Source organism: Schistocerca nitens, chromosome 10 (genome assembly GCF_023898315.1).
Source record: "Schistocerca nitens isolate TAMUIC-IGC-003100 chromosome 10, iqSchNite1.1, whole genome shotgun sequence".
In the NCBI taxonomy this organism is placed as follows: Eukaryota; Metazoa; Arthropoda; class Insecta; order Orthoptera; family Acrididae; genus Schistocerca; species Schistocerca nitens.
The window spans coordinates 154,996,968-155,013,909 of record NC_064623.1 but is presented as its reverse complement, the minus strand read 5'-3'; the positions used below and the strand labels follow the sequence as shown (position 1 = coordinate 155,013,909).

General features: G+C 44.4%; 1 protein-coding gene across 1 annotated transcript in view; it reads left to right on the top strand.

Moving 5' to 3' along the window:
- LOC126209954 (serine/threonine-protein kinase MARK2-like) overlaps positions 1-16,942 on the top strand; it is a 549,374-nt gene that overhangs the window by 383,526 nt on the left and 148,906 nt on the right. Inside the window, exon 2 of the mRNA XM_049939069.1 lies at positions 10,977-11,093. Coding sequence (XP_049795026.1) covers positions 10,977-11,093 — 117 coding nt within the window. The remainder of the gene's footprint in view (positions 1-10,976; positions 11,094-16,942) is intronic.

The window sequence follows — 16,942 nt, the reverse complement described above, 5'->3', positions numbered from 1 at the left end:
GGGGAGCGTGAACAAGTCAAAAATTATTTCTACCGTACGATTGTTCTGATCTGGGATTGTTTATTCATTAAGAATTTCCTGAAAAACGCATTTGTTAGGTCTTCAGATACTGCTGAAATACAGATCAGGACTTTCTAGGAGTTAAAGTGGAATCACCCTAGAATCAACAAGATGAGCCATAACAACTTCGACGAAATCCATTCAAGGTAAGTGCCAAAATTAATGACTTTTTTACAGTGACTTCATTATTTCCATTCTGACGATACCATCCACAGTCAATAACTTTGTTGTTGCCCGATAAAGCGAACATATGCTGCGTGAGCAACATTATTAATCTGATTTCTAACCTACTATGCAAGTGGTGGTATTGTTAGGTCACAGTTTCCAAGTCGTCTAGGGTACAACCGATAAGATTACAAGCCCAAGGGAGGTGCCGCAGGCGATGTCATACCGTGAGGAAAGGCACTCACTCTCGTCATTTGCTGTCGTAGCTCATCAACACCTAATCTCGCCGCGCTGTTCCGACAGATAAGTTCGTCGTACGTCCCACATTGATTTCTGCGGTTATTTCACGTAGTGCTGCGTGTCTGTTATCACTGACAACGCTATGTAAATGCCGCTGCTCTCGGTCGTTAAGTGAAGGCCGTCGGCCACTGCGTTGCCTGTAACGCTTGAAATTTGGTGTTCTCGGCACACTCTTGACGCTGTGGATCTCGGCGTATTGAATTACCAGACGATTTCCGAAATGGAATGTTCCATGCGTCTTGCTGAAACTACCATCCCGCATTCAAAGTCTGTTAATTCCCGTCGGAACCAAAAATGTGCGTGAAATCTTATGGTACTTAACTGCTAAGGTCATCAGTCCCTAAGCTTACACACTACTTAACCTAAATTATCCTAAGGACAAACACACACACCCATGCCCGAGGGAGGACTCGAACCTCCGCCGGGACCAGCCGCACAGTCCATGACTGCAGCGCCCTAGACCGCTCGGCTATTCTCGCGCGGTAGGTAAAAGTCCTGGGGTCGGAAGCTGCAGGTGATTTGGCCCATAATTGTTGTCTGCGTTTTTGTAGAGTTGATTCTGAGGAGCCACTGGCTGCACCAGGAGGTGGCCTGATTGAGACGTCGGTGTGTGTGTGTGTGGGGGGGGGGGGGTTCGATGAGACCTCTAGAGCGGAGGGCGGGGAACGTGGTGTCAAAGGACAGCTCAGCCAGAGGACTGCCCTTTTATATCTTTTGTGCGCGATACTACCGCCGTCTCTTATGTGCTTATGCCCATCCCACGACTTTCGAGAGTGATATTGCAGCCCATATAAAAATCTGATTTGCTGCCAGTATTTCTGGAAACAACAGCTCACTGACTCACGGCCTACCTGCACACTTGGCCCACCAAAATCGCTGCGTATGCCCTCATTGTGGTGCTGTGCTGTTCTGCTGTAAACACTTCGACGCCGATATGGAACGTTCACATTCGACTTACAAAAACCCCTTACACACGCATATGCCAATGCTTCTAGTTGTTTTAGCTTTTCATAATCTTTTGTGATGCATAGTCTCTCCCATTATCAGAAGTCGTCACTCACTGTTAACTAATAAAATTTTTTTGTTTGTTGTATGTAACTTATTTTATGACACATGCTCTTTCTTTTAAGCTCATCATATTTAATAAAACTGCTTGTATATCTGTGTTGAAACCACAGCCATCACTTTACTGATTAAAATATCTTCCTGTGGGCGTATGTCAAGTAACGGACGATGACACAGCCTGCCGGAACATATCTTAATCAGTCAAGTGTTGACAGTTAATCGCGATTTTAACACGGAGTGGACATTAATCACTGATGATGGTTTTACTAAATGTAAAAGGCTGAGAACTTCGCCTAGCCGCGCCAACAGCTACTCTACGGCATTCTGTAACTCCCTATACGATATCACATAGCATTAAATACACTAGAAGATGCAACTTAGTTGAGAACCCGGTTGTGTGACTTCAATAAATACAGCTAATGCTGACTATTCACCTTTTAATTCAGCTTGAAATTATAATAGATTTAGCACCTGTATGTAAACAACTGTCATACTGTATGATCGGTCAAAATGTTCAAATGTGTGTGAAACCTTATGGGACTTAACTGCTAAGGTCATCAGTCCCTACGTTTACACACTACTCAACCTAAATTATCCTAGACACACACACACACACACACACACACACACACACACACACACACACACACACACACACACACACACATGCCCGAGAGAGGACTCTAACCTCCGCCGGAACCAGCCGCACAGTCCATGACTGCAGCGCTCGGCTAATCCCGCGCGGAATGAACGGTCAATCAGTTATCTTAATGAGCACATTATGACAGCATTTTGAAATGTTTATGCCCCCTGGAAACCTTTAGTGAGGCAAAGTGCAACAGGTACTGTGTTGAAAGGTCACTAATATAGATGACAACGCATCTTATATACATTACATGTAAGATGTGCCACAGGTACATATCATATTTTATTTTATGTTAAATGTAAGTTTACTTTATCGAGAAGAAGATACAGTTTTGAAATTACTCGTTTTTAATATGGTTTTTTTCTATAGTAGTTACTGAACGTATCAGACTGAAAATATATAATGATTACTTCCGATTGCAGTTCTCGCTCGAGCCGTTCATCAGTAATTAACCCCTGGCTCTTGTACCTACTTGTAGTTTAACCTGGAATCCGAATCGAGGATCGTTCTTTGCAAATCTAGCATAAAGCTGGGGTAAAGGTAGAGTTTAATATTCCGCGGTCCGTATGGGATACGACCCCACGGTCTTTCGATTTCAAGACACGCTCTTTACCACCAGATCAGCAGGCCAGACAATTTATAAGTTACACAGTATAATATCCTGTATATTCCTTCACCGCTGCCTCGTTGGTGTCATTGCCCCGTAGTGTATGCCTCTTGTCGCCTGCGAGACTCTCCTTCCTGTTCGCCTTCCACATCGGCAACCCGCAAATCACGAGCGTGTGGCGGGGCTGCCGCCTGCAGTGGCGCGAGCATTGCCGACTGGGTGGCCTCTTCCATTTTCATTCGTACTTACTGGGCTTGACAAGAACTGTTGCGAATTTCTGTAAAGGAATCCATAGAAATACTCGTCAATAGGGGCGAAGGTTACCAGTTAATCTCGGCCTGGAATCCTGCGTTAGCGCAAATACGACGGTGAGCGCGCACAGTTCTGCGTAGTACGCAAGGCGCATCCGGAATGCAGAGAGAGGGAATGGAGAGCAACCTACGGCCCACACGCCTCCCCCACCACTACCCCTCCAACGCCCTCCCCGTCCTCCCTCCAGCACAGGAAGTAGCCGCCCGCAGCCGTGTGGAGGGGGCCAACCGCAAGTGTAAATATTAGCAGATCCGCAATATCTCGACACTTCGCGCCAGACGATGATGAGTTGGACATTGACCGAAACGTCGCGATATCTTAACGCTGCCACCCGCTCGATACCCGATAGCTTTCCCTGATTAATTTTTACGTGTTATTACAAATACTTTAAAAAAATCTCTGTTACCTTTATACATGCAGACGACCACGAAAATTGTGTAGAAAATGCGTGATGTGGTGTACAAAAGGAAACAAAATTCAACTTATACAGGGTGTTACAAAACGGTACGGCCAAACTTTAAGGAAACATTCCTCACACACAAATAAAGATGAGATGTTGTGTGGACATGTGTCCGGAAACGCTTAATTTCTATGTTAGACCTCATTTTAGTTTCGACAGTATGTACTTTACTTCCTCGATTCTCCGCCAGTTGGCCCAATTGAAGGAAGGTAATGTTGACTTCGGTGCTTGTGTTGACATGCGACTAATTGCTCTACAGTACAATCATCAAGCACATCAGTACGTAGCATCAACAGATTAGTGTTCATCACGAACGTGGTTTTGCAGTCAGTGCAATGTTTACAAATGCGGAGGCGGTAGATGCCCATTTGATGTATGGATTAGCACGGGGCAATAGCCGTGGCGCGGTATGTTTGTATCGAGACAGTTTTTCAGAACGAAGGTGTCTCGACAGGAAGATGTTCGAAGCAATTGATCGGCGTGTTAGGGAGCACGGAACATTCCAGCCTATGACTCGCGACAGGGGAAGACCTAGAACGACGAGGACACCTGCAATGGACGAGGCAATTCTTCGTGCAGTTGACGATAACCCTAATGTCAGCGTCAGAGAAGTTGCTGCTGTACAAGGTAACGTTGACCACGTCACTGTATGGAGAGTGCTACGGGAGAACCAGTTGTTTCCGTATCATGTACAGCGTGTGCAGGCACTATCAGCAGCTGATTGGCCTCCACAGGTACACTTCTGCGAATTGTTCATGCAACAATGTGTCAATCCTCATTTCAGTGCAAATGTTCTCTTTACGGATGAGGCTTCATTCCAACGTGATCAAATTGTAAATTTTCACAATCAACAGGTGTGGGCTGACGAGAATCCGCACGCAATTGTTCAATCACGTCATCAACACAGATTTTCTGTGAACGTTTGGGCAGGCATTGTTGGTGATGTGTTGATTGGGCCCCATGTTGTTCCACCTACGCTCAAGGGAGCACGTTATCATGATTTCATACGGCATACTCTACCTGTGCTGCTAGAACATGTGCCTTTACAAGTACGACACAACATGTGGTTCATGCACGATGGAGCTCCTGCACATTTCAGTCGAAGAGTTTGCACGCTTCTCAGCAACAGATTCGGTGACCGATGGATTGGTAGAGGCGGACCAATTCCATGGCCTCCACGCTCTCCTGACCTCAACCCTCTTGACTTTAATTTATGGGGGAATTTGAAAGCTCTTGTCTACGCAACCCCGGTACCAAATGTAGAGACTGTTCGTGCTCGTATTGTGGACGGCTGTGATACAACACGCCATTCTCCAGGGCTGCATCAGCGCATCAGGGATTCCATGCGGCGGAGGGTGGATGCATATATCCTCGCTAACGGAGGACATTTTGAACATTTCCTGTAACAAAGTGTTTGAAGTCACGCTGGTACGTTCTGTTGCTGTGTGTTTCCATTCCATGATTAATGTGATTTGAAGAGAAGTAATAAAATGAGCTCTAACATGGAAAGTAAGCGTTTCCGGACGCATGTCCACATAACATCTCATCTTTATTTGTGTGTGAGGAATGTTTCCTGAAAGTTCGGCCGTACCTTTTTGTAACAGCCTGTATAAATGCCAGGCTTGTGCGAGGTGTTCAAATGGTTCAAATGACTCTGAGCACTATGCGACTTAACTTCTGAGGTCATCAGTCGACTAGAAGAACTAATTTAACCTAACCAACCTAAGGACATCACACACGTCCATGCCCGAGGCAGGATTCGAACCTGCGACCGTAGCGGTCGCTCGGCTCCAGACTGTAGCGCCTAGAACCGCACGGCCACTCCGGCGGGCGAGGTGTTCTATATGACTTTGCCATCATCGACGTGGATGAGACGGGTTGAGACAGGCAATGAGAGAGATTTCTTTAATAGAATTTATTTAGCCTCTATCTGCCTAGCTGTTCAGCCAATGACAGTGTTGCTTAATGTCTTTTCAAAAGAGGTTCAGAGTAAAGAATACGCACTAATACAATAAATGGCTTATCAAAATGGACATGAAGCAGAATTTATTAATGAAACAATATATTGCTTACCAAAATTGATATGAAGCGGACTTTAGTCATATACTGAAGAAAGAAAAATGTTCTCGCCGTAATGGGAACTAGGTGGGATGTTATAACGCTTCAACCAACTGATCAGGCCAGTGACGCAGTATTTCTGTAGTAGGCTGCCATATTTAGGTTCCATCTAGGAGAAAATTTGCCTTTGTGTGAGATCCGAAAACACCATATTTTGTTTCTTGTAACGTGAGTGGAAAACGTAGGCATAAAGGTGTTTCTCGTAATAAATATAACGCAGCGGGTATTTACTGTTCACGATTGTCCGAAAAAATACGTGGAGAAAACTTACAGGTCCTTCAGTAAAAGGCTTCAAGAACATCTCAATTTAACAAATTCCAAACCTCATTAACCTCACGCCTACGGGAAGAGGAATAATCCATAGAAAAGAGAGAGACCAGGTTTTGAATCTACTGGAGTAAGTGGAAATTTTTAGATACAACAAAGACAGTGTACAGAACACTTAGTCAGTTGGATTTAAGGCATCATATCTTTTGGTAAACTTTGATTGCTTGTGCGGTTCACTGGATTGTAAGGAAGCGATCGAGCGCTCTTGGTCACGTGTACATCATGACACAGCGTCCACGTGGTAGATAGTATTCACCTGGGCAGTCAGTATTGCCTTGCAGCCGGTGGAGGCAGGACTACTCTCGCAAGCTGTGCGTTCTGTGTCTGGTTTGAGACGGTAAGAAAGGGGCGTGGCTAGTTTGTTCTACTTTGTGCCTACGGCTTTACGCTTTTTCCACCGTTGAGTATGTTACGAACTGTATCTTAGATATCAGTTTTAGCCTTCATTGCTGTTTCCTTCTCTTACACATGCAATGAATGGTCAGTATATTGATTCGATCTACCTGACAACTTTGCTGGAGAATATTACAAGGAGAACCTCTTCAATACCCTTCGTTTGTCTAGTGTTTTAAATACTGAAAATATTTTCAGAATGGCAATAGTTTGACTAACAAGGGAAATGGCCAATCAGACATGTCGAAACCTGCCCTGAATGATTTTATTCAGGAAGAATACACCGAAAGGAAATGTAACAACTAAACGGCTTCTGATACCAAATGTAACAGTCGTGTTACTAAATGTGACACTTCTGTCACTAAATGTAACTGGGTTTTCTCTTTTGATGCTGTCAATTGTCAGGATGAGCATTCTAAAGCATTCTGTCAGGGTGAAAATATTAAATAATTTAACTTTTCTCTCTTAACAACATGTGGGCAGGGTGGGTTCTTCCTTGGCTCGGGTATGAGGTCGAATGAAACATCATTTTTACATAAGATAACTTTTATTGAAGATTTGTACAACTGTATCTTACGGGATGTTCTGATTCGGAGAGCGGCAGCTGTGTCGTTTGTGAAGTCTTCTGCTGCGGCAGCGGCGGCGGCGGCGGCGTCTGATTACGCGTAGCGGTGTGTATCTCGTGTCGCCGTCTCGCCCAGTTGACTGGAGACGCGCAGCGCGGCCCGTTTAATTATTGCGAGCGAAGTCGTGCATCGGATGGTGATACCTTGGATGTGGCGTCCCAGTGTTTCTCTTTTCTCTAAGCGGCCGCGTGTGTTCTGCGTCGGCCAGCGGAGCGGTGCGGCGGGGGAAGGCCAGTGTGGCGGACTCGAACCACGGACTCCCGCTTGCCAGTCTTCGGCTGTCAGGTCTTCATCCCAGCTCACAGGTGACTACTGATGTGAGGCCGTCTCCTTCCCGTCCTCACGAGTCACCCGGGTATGTAAAAATCCGACTTCAAATACCTTTTAACTTCTGTCTTCTGGCGCCGCAGCTGCTGCTTGCTATTCCATTACAGCGGCGGACTTGGTTCGTCTGTGCATGATGCAGACTCTTCTTACATGACGGTCTTCAGCACCGAAACTGACTGAAAACTACTGCTACGCTTCTTCACTTCTTCGTCTTCTTCGTCTCTCGTCTCCGTCTCCGTCTCCGTCTCCGTCCCCGTCTTCATCTGACTTCATCCCTCTGGCCCACTGCGTCTCGCGTATTTATTCACTTCAGTTTACTGGAGGTGAACGACTTCACGGTCATTGCCTCGTCTGTCACGTTGAAAAGCTTCTCGAAGAATCTTCTTAACGTCGATCGTTGGCTCTTGGAATGTAGGTGAGGGCTTTTGATCCCATGTGACGACTGAGAAACACGTGAGCCGGTCATTGCCTCTTCTGTCACGTTGAATAGCTTCTCGAAGAATCTTCTTTACGTCGGTCATTGGCTCTTGGGATGTAGGCGAGGGCCTTTGCTCACATACGACAACTGAGAAACACGTGAGCCGGTCGGGCGATGCCCTGACGTCTGAATCGACAGCGCCCGCTTATGTGGAAGTTGCTGACTTCACGGTCATTGTCTCTTCTGTTCTGCTGTTCGGCCCGCTGCTTGCGAGTATGTAACTCTCTAAACTAAACCAAGTTTTTCATTTATATCCTAATTTCTAGTTCACTTTGATTTCACTAATTTATTTACTTAAGTACCACTCAACATTCATCCACCCTTCGGAGAAATTCGCCCTCGAATTTACCACTCAACAGAACATAATGTCAAAATTTTAGCTGCTCAGACACACTGCAGGTATTTTTTTATGTTGAAGTTTGCCAAATTTCTAGCTCGCCAGGAGGCTGGATACTCTTTTGCCGTAACTGTAGGAGACAGCATATATGCAACACGGCTGAAACGTATCCTTGACTGATGCCACATCAGTGAACGGATAATACGGGTAGTAAAGACGCTACCTATACCACGCTTGTCCGCCCTCTTCTGGAATATTGCTGAGCGGTGTGGGATCCGCATCAGGTACGACTGACGAAGAAAAACGAAAAAGTTCAAAGAAAGGCAGTGCGTTTTGTATCACTGCGAAATAGGAGAGTTACGCGAATTTGGATGGCAATCATTAAAACCACCGCGCTCTGTTCGAATTGTAACGATAGAGAAATAGCTTGAAGATGGTTCGATGAACGCTCTGCCGGGCATTTAATGGTGAATTGCAGAGTAATCATGTAGATGTAGATGTTGACATATACGTTGAAAGCAGTATGGTGGTCTCAGTCACTAGTATGTTGACTGTCAATATAGTCCCATGTAGCGTGCAACTGTTATAGCCTATTGAACCGAATCCTAGAGTAACATCATCACCGCTCGATTGCACCTGAAATGCCCTGCTAAATCCACAGCACAGGACAGGTAGTTGGAATTGTGGAAAGGGGCCAAAATAAGCGGCTGTCAGTCACACTCGAAAACATATAACTTTATTTATTTGACCAAACATTACAGTACAAATTCTTGAACTTAGTTATCGGCTGAATACGCCACACTGTCTTATGCCTTAAGGTCACAACCACTTTAATCTAAAAAAAAAGGCTAAAAGCCATTAACTCAAAATTCATATGCCAGAAGAATATTTAGAAGGCAGAAGGCCTCACGTTAGGTAAGTTCTATAATTTGGCTGAAGGCCCAAAAATCTAACACTTGAAAAGCAACAACCTAAATTTAAAGACGACTGAAGGCCGATGATTTAAGACTCAAGGTAAAATTAAATAAAAAAACGCAAGGCAGAAGGCCTTATCTTCAATCAGGCTTAAGACCCCAAACAGTCTGATGCTAGAAAGACCAAGATCCTTAAGTTTAAAACGGATGAAGGCTCCATGACTTAAAACTCAAGGTAAAATAAATTTAAACAACAAAGCCTTATCTTAAATTAGGCTCAAGGCCTCAAACAACCTAATACTTGACAAGCAAGGAACTGTAATTTTGAAACGGCTGAAGGCCCATGACTTAAAACACCACTAAAAACAATTCCACTTTAATCCAAAACCATCGGCTATGAGTCACACAAATACACACAACAGAAAATAAGAAAAGGCAGTGCAGCTAACGGCGTTCAGAAGTTTCGGGTGTCGGCCAGCACTTGAAATACTAACGATCACTTATGTGAGGCAGGCAGTCGGCCCAACCTTTCTCGATCCGACGACAACCCAACCAACAGACAGTCAACGGACCCACCGACAAGGTAACTTGCGCTCCACTCGACCAGCATACAACCGGGAGTTCTATGCAAAATGTAAAAAGGCATGGACGCCCACAACCAAGCATACATTAGGCTGTCACACTAAACTACACACCGTGCTGGACAGCGACAACACGGTGAGGAAAGGACACTGCCTGAATTTACGTCGACGGCCAGGGCAGTTAACCGGAACGTTAACGGCCACAAGGCAGAAAATTCCGCTGCTGCACTTCAATTGCAAATAACCAAATACAGTTAGACTCCACCGGACTGTGGCTAAACCTTCGCCAACTCGAACACACACGTTGTTGCTCGCGGGAATGTGCCAACAGCCAACAACGAGGACCAGACAGCACAATGTGGACAGTCTTGGCTTGCTGATAAATTAAATCCAAACTCAACTTTCGTGTCCAGGGTCGGTGAGCCACGGACCTCGTAGCAATGGGAAAAGCCCCACACATTCCGACACCGTGTAGAGACCGCCAGCGGCCCGGCCAAAGTACGCCCTGCGGAGATTTCCTCGCTGCTCCACGCCAACCGACCGACTCCTCGCACACAGCCAGCCGGAAACTGTAAGCACCAGACCAAAGATAGTACAAGGTGCGAATACCGATACACACCGCTGCTGCCTCTCACGGAGAGAGCGAACAACAGCTTAATCGTAATAACTGCGGGAAACCAAACACAGAATAGGAACCAATGTTTAAACCAACGCATAACATGAGCACAACACTGCTCACTACCTTTAACAACAGAATGACGATGTCAAGATTTTTTTTTTAAATCAGTGCTTTGTACATCACTTCCACATGACGTGCTAGTAATTACAGTTCGAAAAAGTACAAGGATTGAAAAGCATTCGTTCTAAAATTTCAGAAGTGCATCTGTCGTGCTGCTCATTGCAGAATCATACTGCCAACACCGACTCATCTTTCGCAGTATCTTAGCACTATGATTCTGAGCTCAGGTCTACAGGGTATGACACTTCGAGTGTCACATGTACAAATATAGATTTTATTAGTAGACTGTTCCTTGGGGGTGAGCTGATGGGCAGGGAAGCATGACCAAATGCCATCACTCTGGATGCTGCTGATGATTTGTTTACATCGTGATTGGAGCTGTGATACTCTTTCTTCCATTGGTGGATTTACTGTATAGGTTAACTTGGAGTCTCCGTGTGCTGCTCCTACGTCCTCCAGTTGCGGCACGCCAGTTCCAGAACTGCTGGGATCTCACGCTGGCGCCTGTTTGTCTGTTGCAGGTGGCCATCAAGATCATCGACAAGTCGCAGTTGGACGCGGCGAACCTGCGCAAGGTGTACCGCGAGGTGGACATCATGAAGACGCTCGACCACCCGCACATCATCAACCTCTACCAGGTAAGTTAGCAGGCCATCGCTCTTCCAAAACCACACTCACTTGGAACATACACGTCCGATCAGTGCTAGTATCATCAACAATACCGCTCGAACTATTGCTTGCTGTAAAACTTTGTATTTCCTTTCAGGTCTCTACACGTACAGTCATCTACAGCCAATTTCTAATACATGGAGAGATATAACTAGGCTCAACGAAGGCCCAAAATTAAAAATTTTGTGCTACTGCGTTATGTCAGAAAGAGAGAGAGAGAGAGAGAGAGAGAGAGAGAGAGAGAGAGAGAAAGTCTTCCGAAGTAAGAGTGATTTCAGCTGTGCCTCAGGGGAGTGTCGTAGGACCATTGCTATTCACAATGTATGTAAATGACCTTGTGGATAACATCGGAAGTTCAATGAGGCTTTTTACGGATGATCCTGTAGTATATCGTGAGGTTGTAACAATCGAAAATTGTAGTGAAATGTAGGAGGATCTGCAACGAGTTGACACATGGTGCAGGGAATGGCAATTGAATCTCAATGTAGACAAGTGTAATGTGCTGCGAAGACATACAAAGAAAGATCCTTTTATCATTTAGCTACAATATAGCAGGTCAGCAACTAGAAGCAGTTCATTCCATTAATTATCTGGGAGTAGGCATAAGGAATGATTTAAAATGGAATGATCATATAAAGTTGATCGACGGTAAAGCAGATGCCAGACTGAGATTCATTGGAAGAATCCTAAGGAAATGCAACCCGAAAACAAAGGAAGTAGGTTACAGTACGCTTGTTCACCCACTACTTCAATATTGCTCACCAGTGTGGGATCCGTACGAGATGGGGTTGATAGAAGAGATAGAGAAGATCCAACGGAGAGCAGCGCGCTTCGTTACAGGATCATTTAGTAATCGCGAAAGCGTTGCGGAGATGGTATATAAACTCCGGTGGAAGACTCTGCAAGAGAGACGCTCGGTAGCTCGGTACGGGCTTTTGTTGAAGTTTCGAGAACATACCTTCACAGAGGAGTCAAGTAGTATATTGCTCCCTCGTACATATATCTCCGAAGAGACCATGAGGATAAAATCAGAGAGATTAGAGCCCACACAGAGGCATACCGACAATCTTCCTTTCCACGAACAATAAAAGACTGGAATAGAAGGGACAACCGATAGAGGTACTCAAGGTACCCTCCGCCACACACCGTCAGGTGGCTTGCGGAGTGTGGATGTAGAGAGAGACAGAGAGAGAGAGACTAAAATGGACACAGATAAAACAGTAATGTAAGACGCATTTCACGTAACTACATTGATGTGCAAATGTTGAGTATGGAAGAAAGTAACTTCTACATGATGTGTCACTGACAAGTAGCATAGCCCGATGAAACTTGGACAACACAGAGAATGAACTGCTCCAGTAATGTACAGAAGACGACCTGAAAGAATACGTGAGAACGAGACGAAGAGAAATAACACCTTTATTCGAAGAAGATAATTGTGCTCAAGTCACTTCGATTGATGATGGTCCTCTGGTCATTACAGACGGCAGGACATGGTTCTTACCTAGTGTGAGACCACCACGGGCGACGATGCAACGTGTTGCCATGCTGGCCACAGAGATGGTAAAGAGTTGTATCTATGCTCACAGAAGCGAGGAATGGTAATAGTGCGCAGATGGGCATTCGAACCCAGGTCTCCTGCTCACTAGGCAGATTCGCTAACCACTATGCCTCCGTGGTGCAGTGGATGTGCACAACTGCACGGACTACCCTGGCACGCCTCCCTCCTCAATCCAAATTCCCAATCACATCTCAGCCCGCTTGGTATTCTCCCTAGATTCGAACAGCAGTGCCGAGCTTCTGCAACTGTATTGGTATAGTACCTCTGCATCGAACGAAATGGGTGATCCTGGATGAAACCCGGGCATAGATACTGATACCATAAAAGAGGAAGCGAGATGTAATCGTGGTTGGTAGTCGCACTTTATAATTGACAATTATTGACATTACGCCTTTTTCAAAAAAAAAATTGAGAATTACGAATTGCGGATGAGCCACTAGATAAAGCTTTGCAAATACAGTGAAAAACCCAACGTACTCAGTACTCAAACAGTCCCTTATTAAGAAAACAGAATTACTGACAAACTTCCCCAAAAATACATATAATAAAACAACTTCAAGTAAAGGGTGACTCAGCGACACTTGAACACTAGTGCCAAGCTAAGATCCAATTACATAACATGATAGAACCACTACATTAAAAAAAAAATAGAGCAGAAACATTGATCTTTAAAAATAAACGTTCACGTGCTCAGACGTCTTAATAAAAAAAAAAATACCTGAGAAGGCAGCACAAGAAACTCAGTAGATGCTATGCCGTTTAAGGTTTACCAGTTGCCAGTCCCCAATATTTAAGGAAACAAGTTCATATACGAACAGGTTACATACAATATATCTTTATATTTATTGGCGACTCCATGGAGTGTTCTGTGCACCACGATCAAATAGTGAATATAATTGGAAGGAGAATCAGCATTGGTTTTACTATCCGCAAAATAGTTATGTAAAATTTTTAACTTCTAGCACTGAGGATGGTCACTAAGTGACCGAAAATCGATTTTGCGGATAATAGAACAAAAAAAAATACGACCAATGCTCATTCTCCTTCCAATTATATCCACCAGCTTAAATCGCGTTCGTGGAAGGAAGATAAATACTAAACTTTGGAAGGCGATATATGAACAACTCCCGGTAGTGGCCAGGTTCCTAAACACTGCCAGTCCTACACCTCGGATGACATTTTACTCCCCACCAAGGCGCTGGCACAGTCAAAAGTTTCTGCCCGAATCACAAAGACATTCCAATAACTCAAGAAACACTCGGCAGAACCTTTGACTCACACATGGGCAACTGTATTAATAGAGTGCAGGTTTTAAAAACGGCAACATAAAATTATTCGATTGCAAGCACTAGTAAAACTTTTGAGACAACTTTCAAATAACGGCCACCATTTAACTGGGCCAACTGAACTCTTCCACTCCGGCTTAAGGTTCGACTGTCAAAGTGTCACCATAATGTTGTTGTTGTTGTTGTGGTCTCAGTCCTGAGACTGGTTTGATGCAACTCTCCATGCACTCTATCCTGTGCAAGCTTCTTCATCTCCTTGTACTTATTGACACCTACATCTTTCTGAATCTGCGTAGTGTATTTATCTCTTGGTCTCCCTCTACGATTTTTACCCTCCACGCTGCCCTCCAATACTAAATTGGTGATCCCTTGATGCCTCAGAACATGTCCTACCAACCGATACCTTCTTCTTGTCAAGTTGTGCCACAAACTGATCTTCTCCCCAAGTCTATTAAATACCTCCTCATTAGTTATGTGAACTACCCATCTAATCTTCAGCATTCTTCTGTAGCACCACATTTCGAAAGCTTCTATTCTCTTCTTGTCCAAACTATTTATCGTCCATGTTACACTCACATACATGGCTACACTCCGTTCAAATACTTTCAGAAACGACTTCCTGACACTTAAATCTATACTCGATGTTAACAAATTTCTCTTCTTCAGAAACGCTTTCCTTGCCACTGCCAGTCTACATTTTATATCCTCTCTACTTCGACCATCATCAGTTATTTTGCTCCCCAAATAGCAAAACTCCTTTACTACATTAAGCGTCTCATTTCCTAATCTAATTCCCTCAGCATCACCAGACTTAATTCGACTACATTCCATTATCCTCGTTTTGCTTTTGTTGATGTTCACTTTATACACTGCTTTCAAGACACTGTCCATTCCGTTCAACTGCTCTTCCAAGTCCTTTGCAGTCTCTGCCAGAATTACAATGTCATCGGCGAATCCAAAGTTTTTATTTCTTCTCAATGGATTTTAATACCTACTCCGATTTTTTTTATATTACTTGCTCCATATACAGATTGAATAACATCGGGGAGAGGCTACAACCCTGTCTCACTCTCTTCCCAACTACTGCTTCCCCCTCATGTCCCTCGACTCTTATAACTGCCATCTGGTTTCTGTACAAATTGTAAATAGCCTTTCGCTCCCTGTATTTTTACCCCTGCCACCTTCAGAATTTGAAAGAGAGTATTCCAGTCAACATTGTCAAAAGCTTTCTCTAAGTCTACAAACGCTAGAAATGTAGGTTTGCCTTTCCGTAATCTATTTTCTAAGATAAGTCGTAGGGTCAGTAATGCCTCACGTGTTCCAATATTTCTACGGAATCCAAACTGATCTTCCCCGAAGTCGGCTCACCATAATAATAAAGTTTAAATGGCTCACAGTGCGTCGGTGATCAAACACAATTACTACGACTTACTTCATATCAGGTACACAATACGAGGGAGCGGTTTCCACAGCTTCACCGCTTCCCTTCAAATTTTGACCCCAGCGAAGTCACAGAACTTGTCTCTCCAAGCTGTCCATGTCGACAAAACGCCCAACCAGATTCACACCACAACGTGTAACAGTTATCACGCTCGTTCGGCAGCCTTCGACACTTGTCTCCCCGCGAATGTCACGACATCTCGAGGGTTACCCGTCGAAGGTTAACAACCAACCCCTTTCGCCCGCCAACCCGGAAGATAAGACACGCGAAAAGCAAAACGTAGCTCAACCACAATCGATCTCAACAAATATGAACAAAATAACACTGGCGCCAGCTCGCCGTGGCTCAGATACTGTAATCAAATGAAACCATATGATTCCAGAAACTCAAACATCCATTGTCGACGGAAATCGTAAGTTTATTTGCCGTTACAGACAAAAGATTTTTGAAGAAGACTTTTAAATGCCCGTTCGGCAGAGCAGCCCCATATTAGTCTAGTGCCATATTCGTTGCCGGCCCCTGTGGCCGAGCGGTTCTGGAACCGCGCGACCGCTACGGTCGCAGGTTCGAATCCTGCCTCGGGAAGGGTTGTATATGATGTCCTTAGGTTAGTTAGGTTTAAGTAGTTCTAAGTTCTAGGGGACTGATGACCTCAGATGTTAAGTCCCATAGTGCTCAGAGCCATATTCGTTTTCCCAGTATGTAGTAAGAGGGACAGTAAACAGGAAGAATATCCAGTACGCCCTGACCCACGCTGTCTGTTACCGCCATACAGCAGCGGTACTCACTCGTTGCTGGAGTAACGGTTATTCGTGTTTTGATGTCCCTGTTAATGCATATCTGTAAAACGAATATAGCATTAGACTAATTTGGGACCGCTTTATCGAATCAGCGTATGAAGTTCCATTTCAAAACTCATTTCGTTTGTAACGAGAAACGGACGTTTTCCATCGAAATAAGTGATGAGCAGTACTTATTTGGGCTGATTCCAGCTCAACATTGCAAAACCGAAACTGCAAATATCTTCCGACACACCTGAGAAAATGCGCCCGACGACTCTACATATGTGATTTACCTACTCCTACCGATGAGTTTTATGCAACCCGCAGCACTTTCAAACACATTGGCGAGATTTTCATATTCCACGCTCGCTACGTGCGTACTGTTAGTCCTACTGTAAAAAAAAATGAACTTTTTGTAGGAAATTTGTGGCATACGTTTTCGCTAGAGGCCATTGTTTTCGAGTTATTCAAGAAAAATGGACAAAAACTTCCTTCACACACATCCCCACTCCAATATTTGGCCCCCATATGTCAGGATTTTTTAGTATATTGTTCATGGCATTCCATCCTACCACTGTACAATGATGTGTGACTGCATGAATTATTTCCCAGATTCGACTTTTTTAGTCTTTATTGACTTTCCTTATTATGCCACCAGCTTAGTCAAACACTTGAAAATTGTAAAACTGACATTTGAGTAAATTTTACCTAACAGTATTGTGAATCTTGGTATTCGTCACGTCTTCTG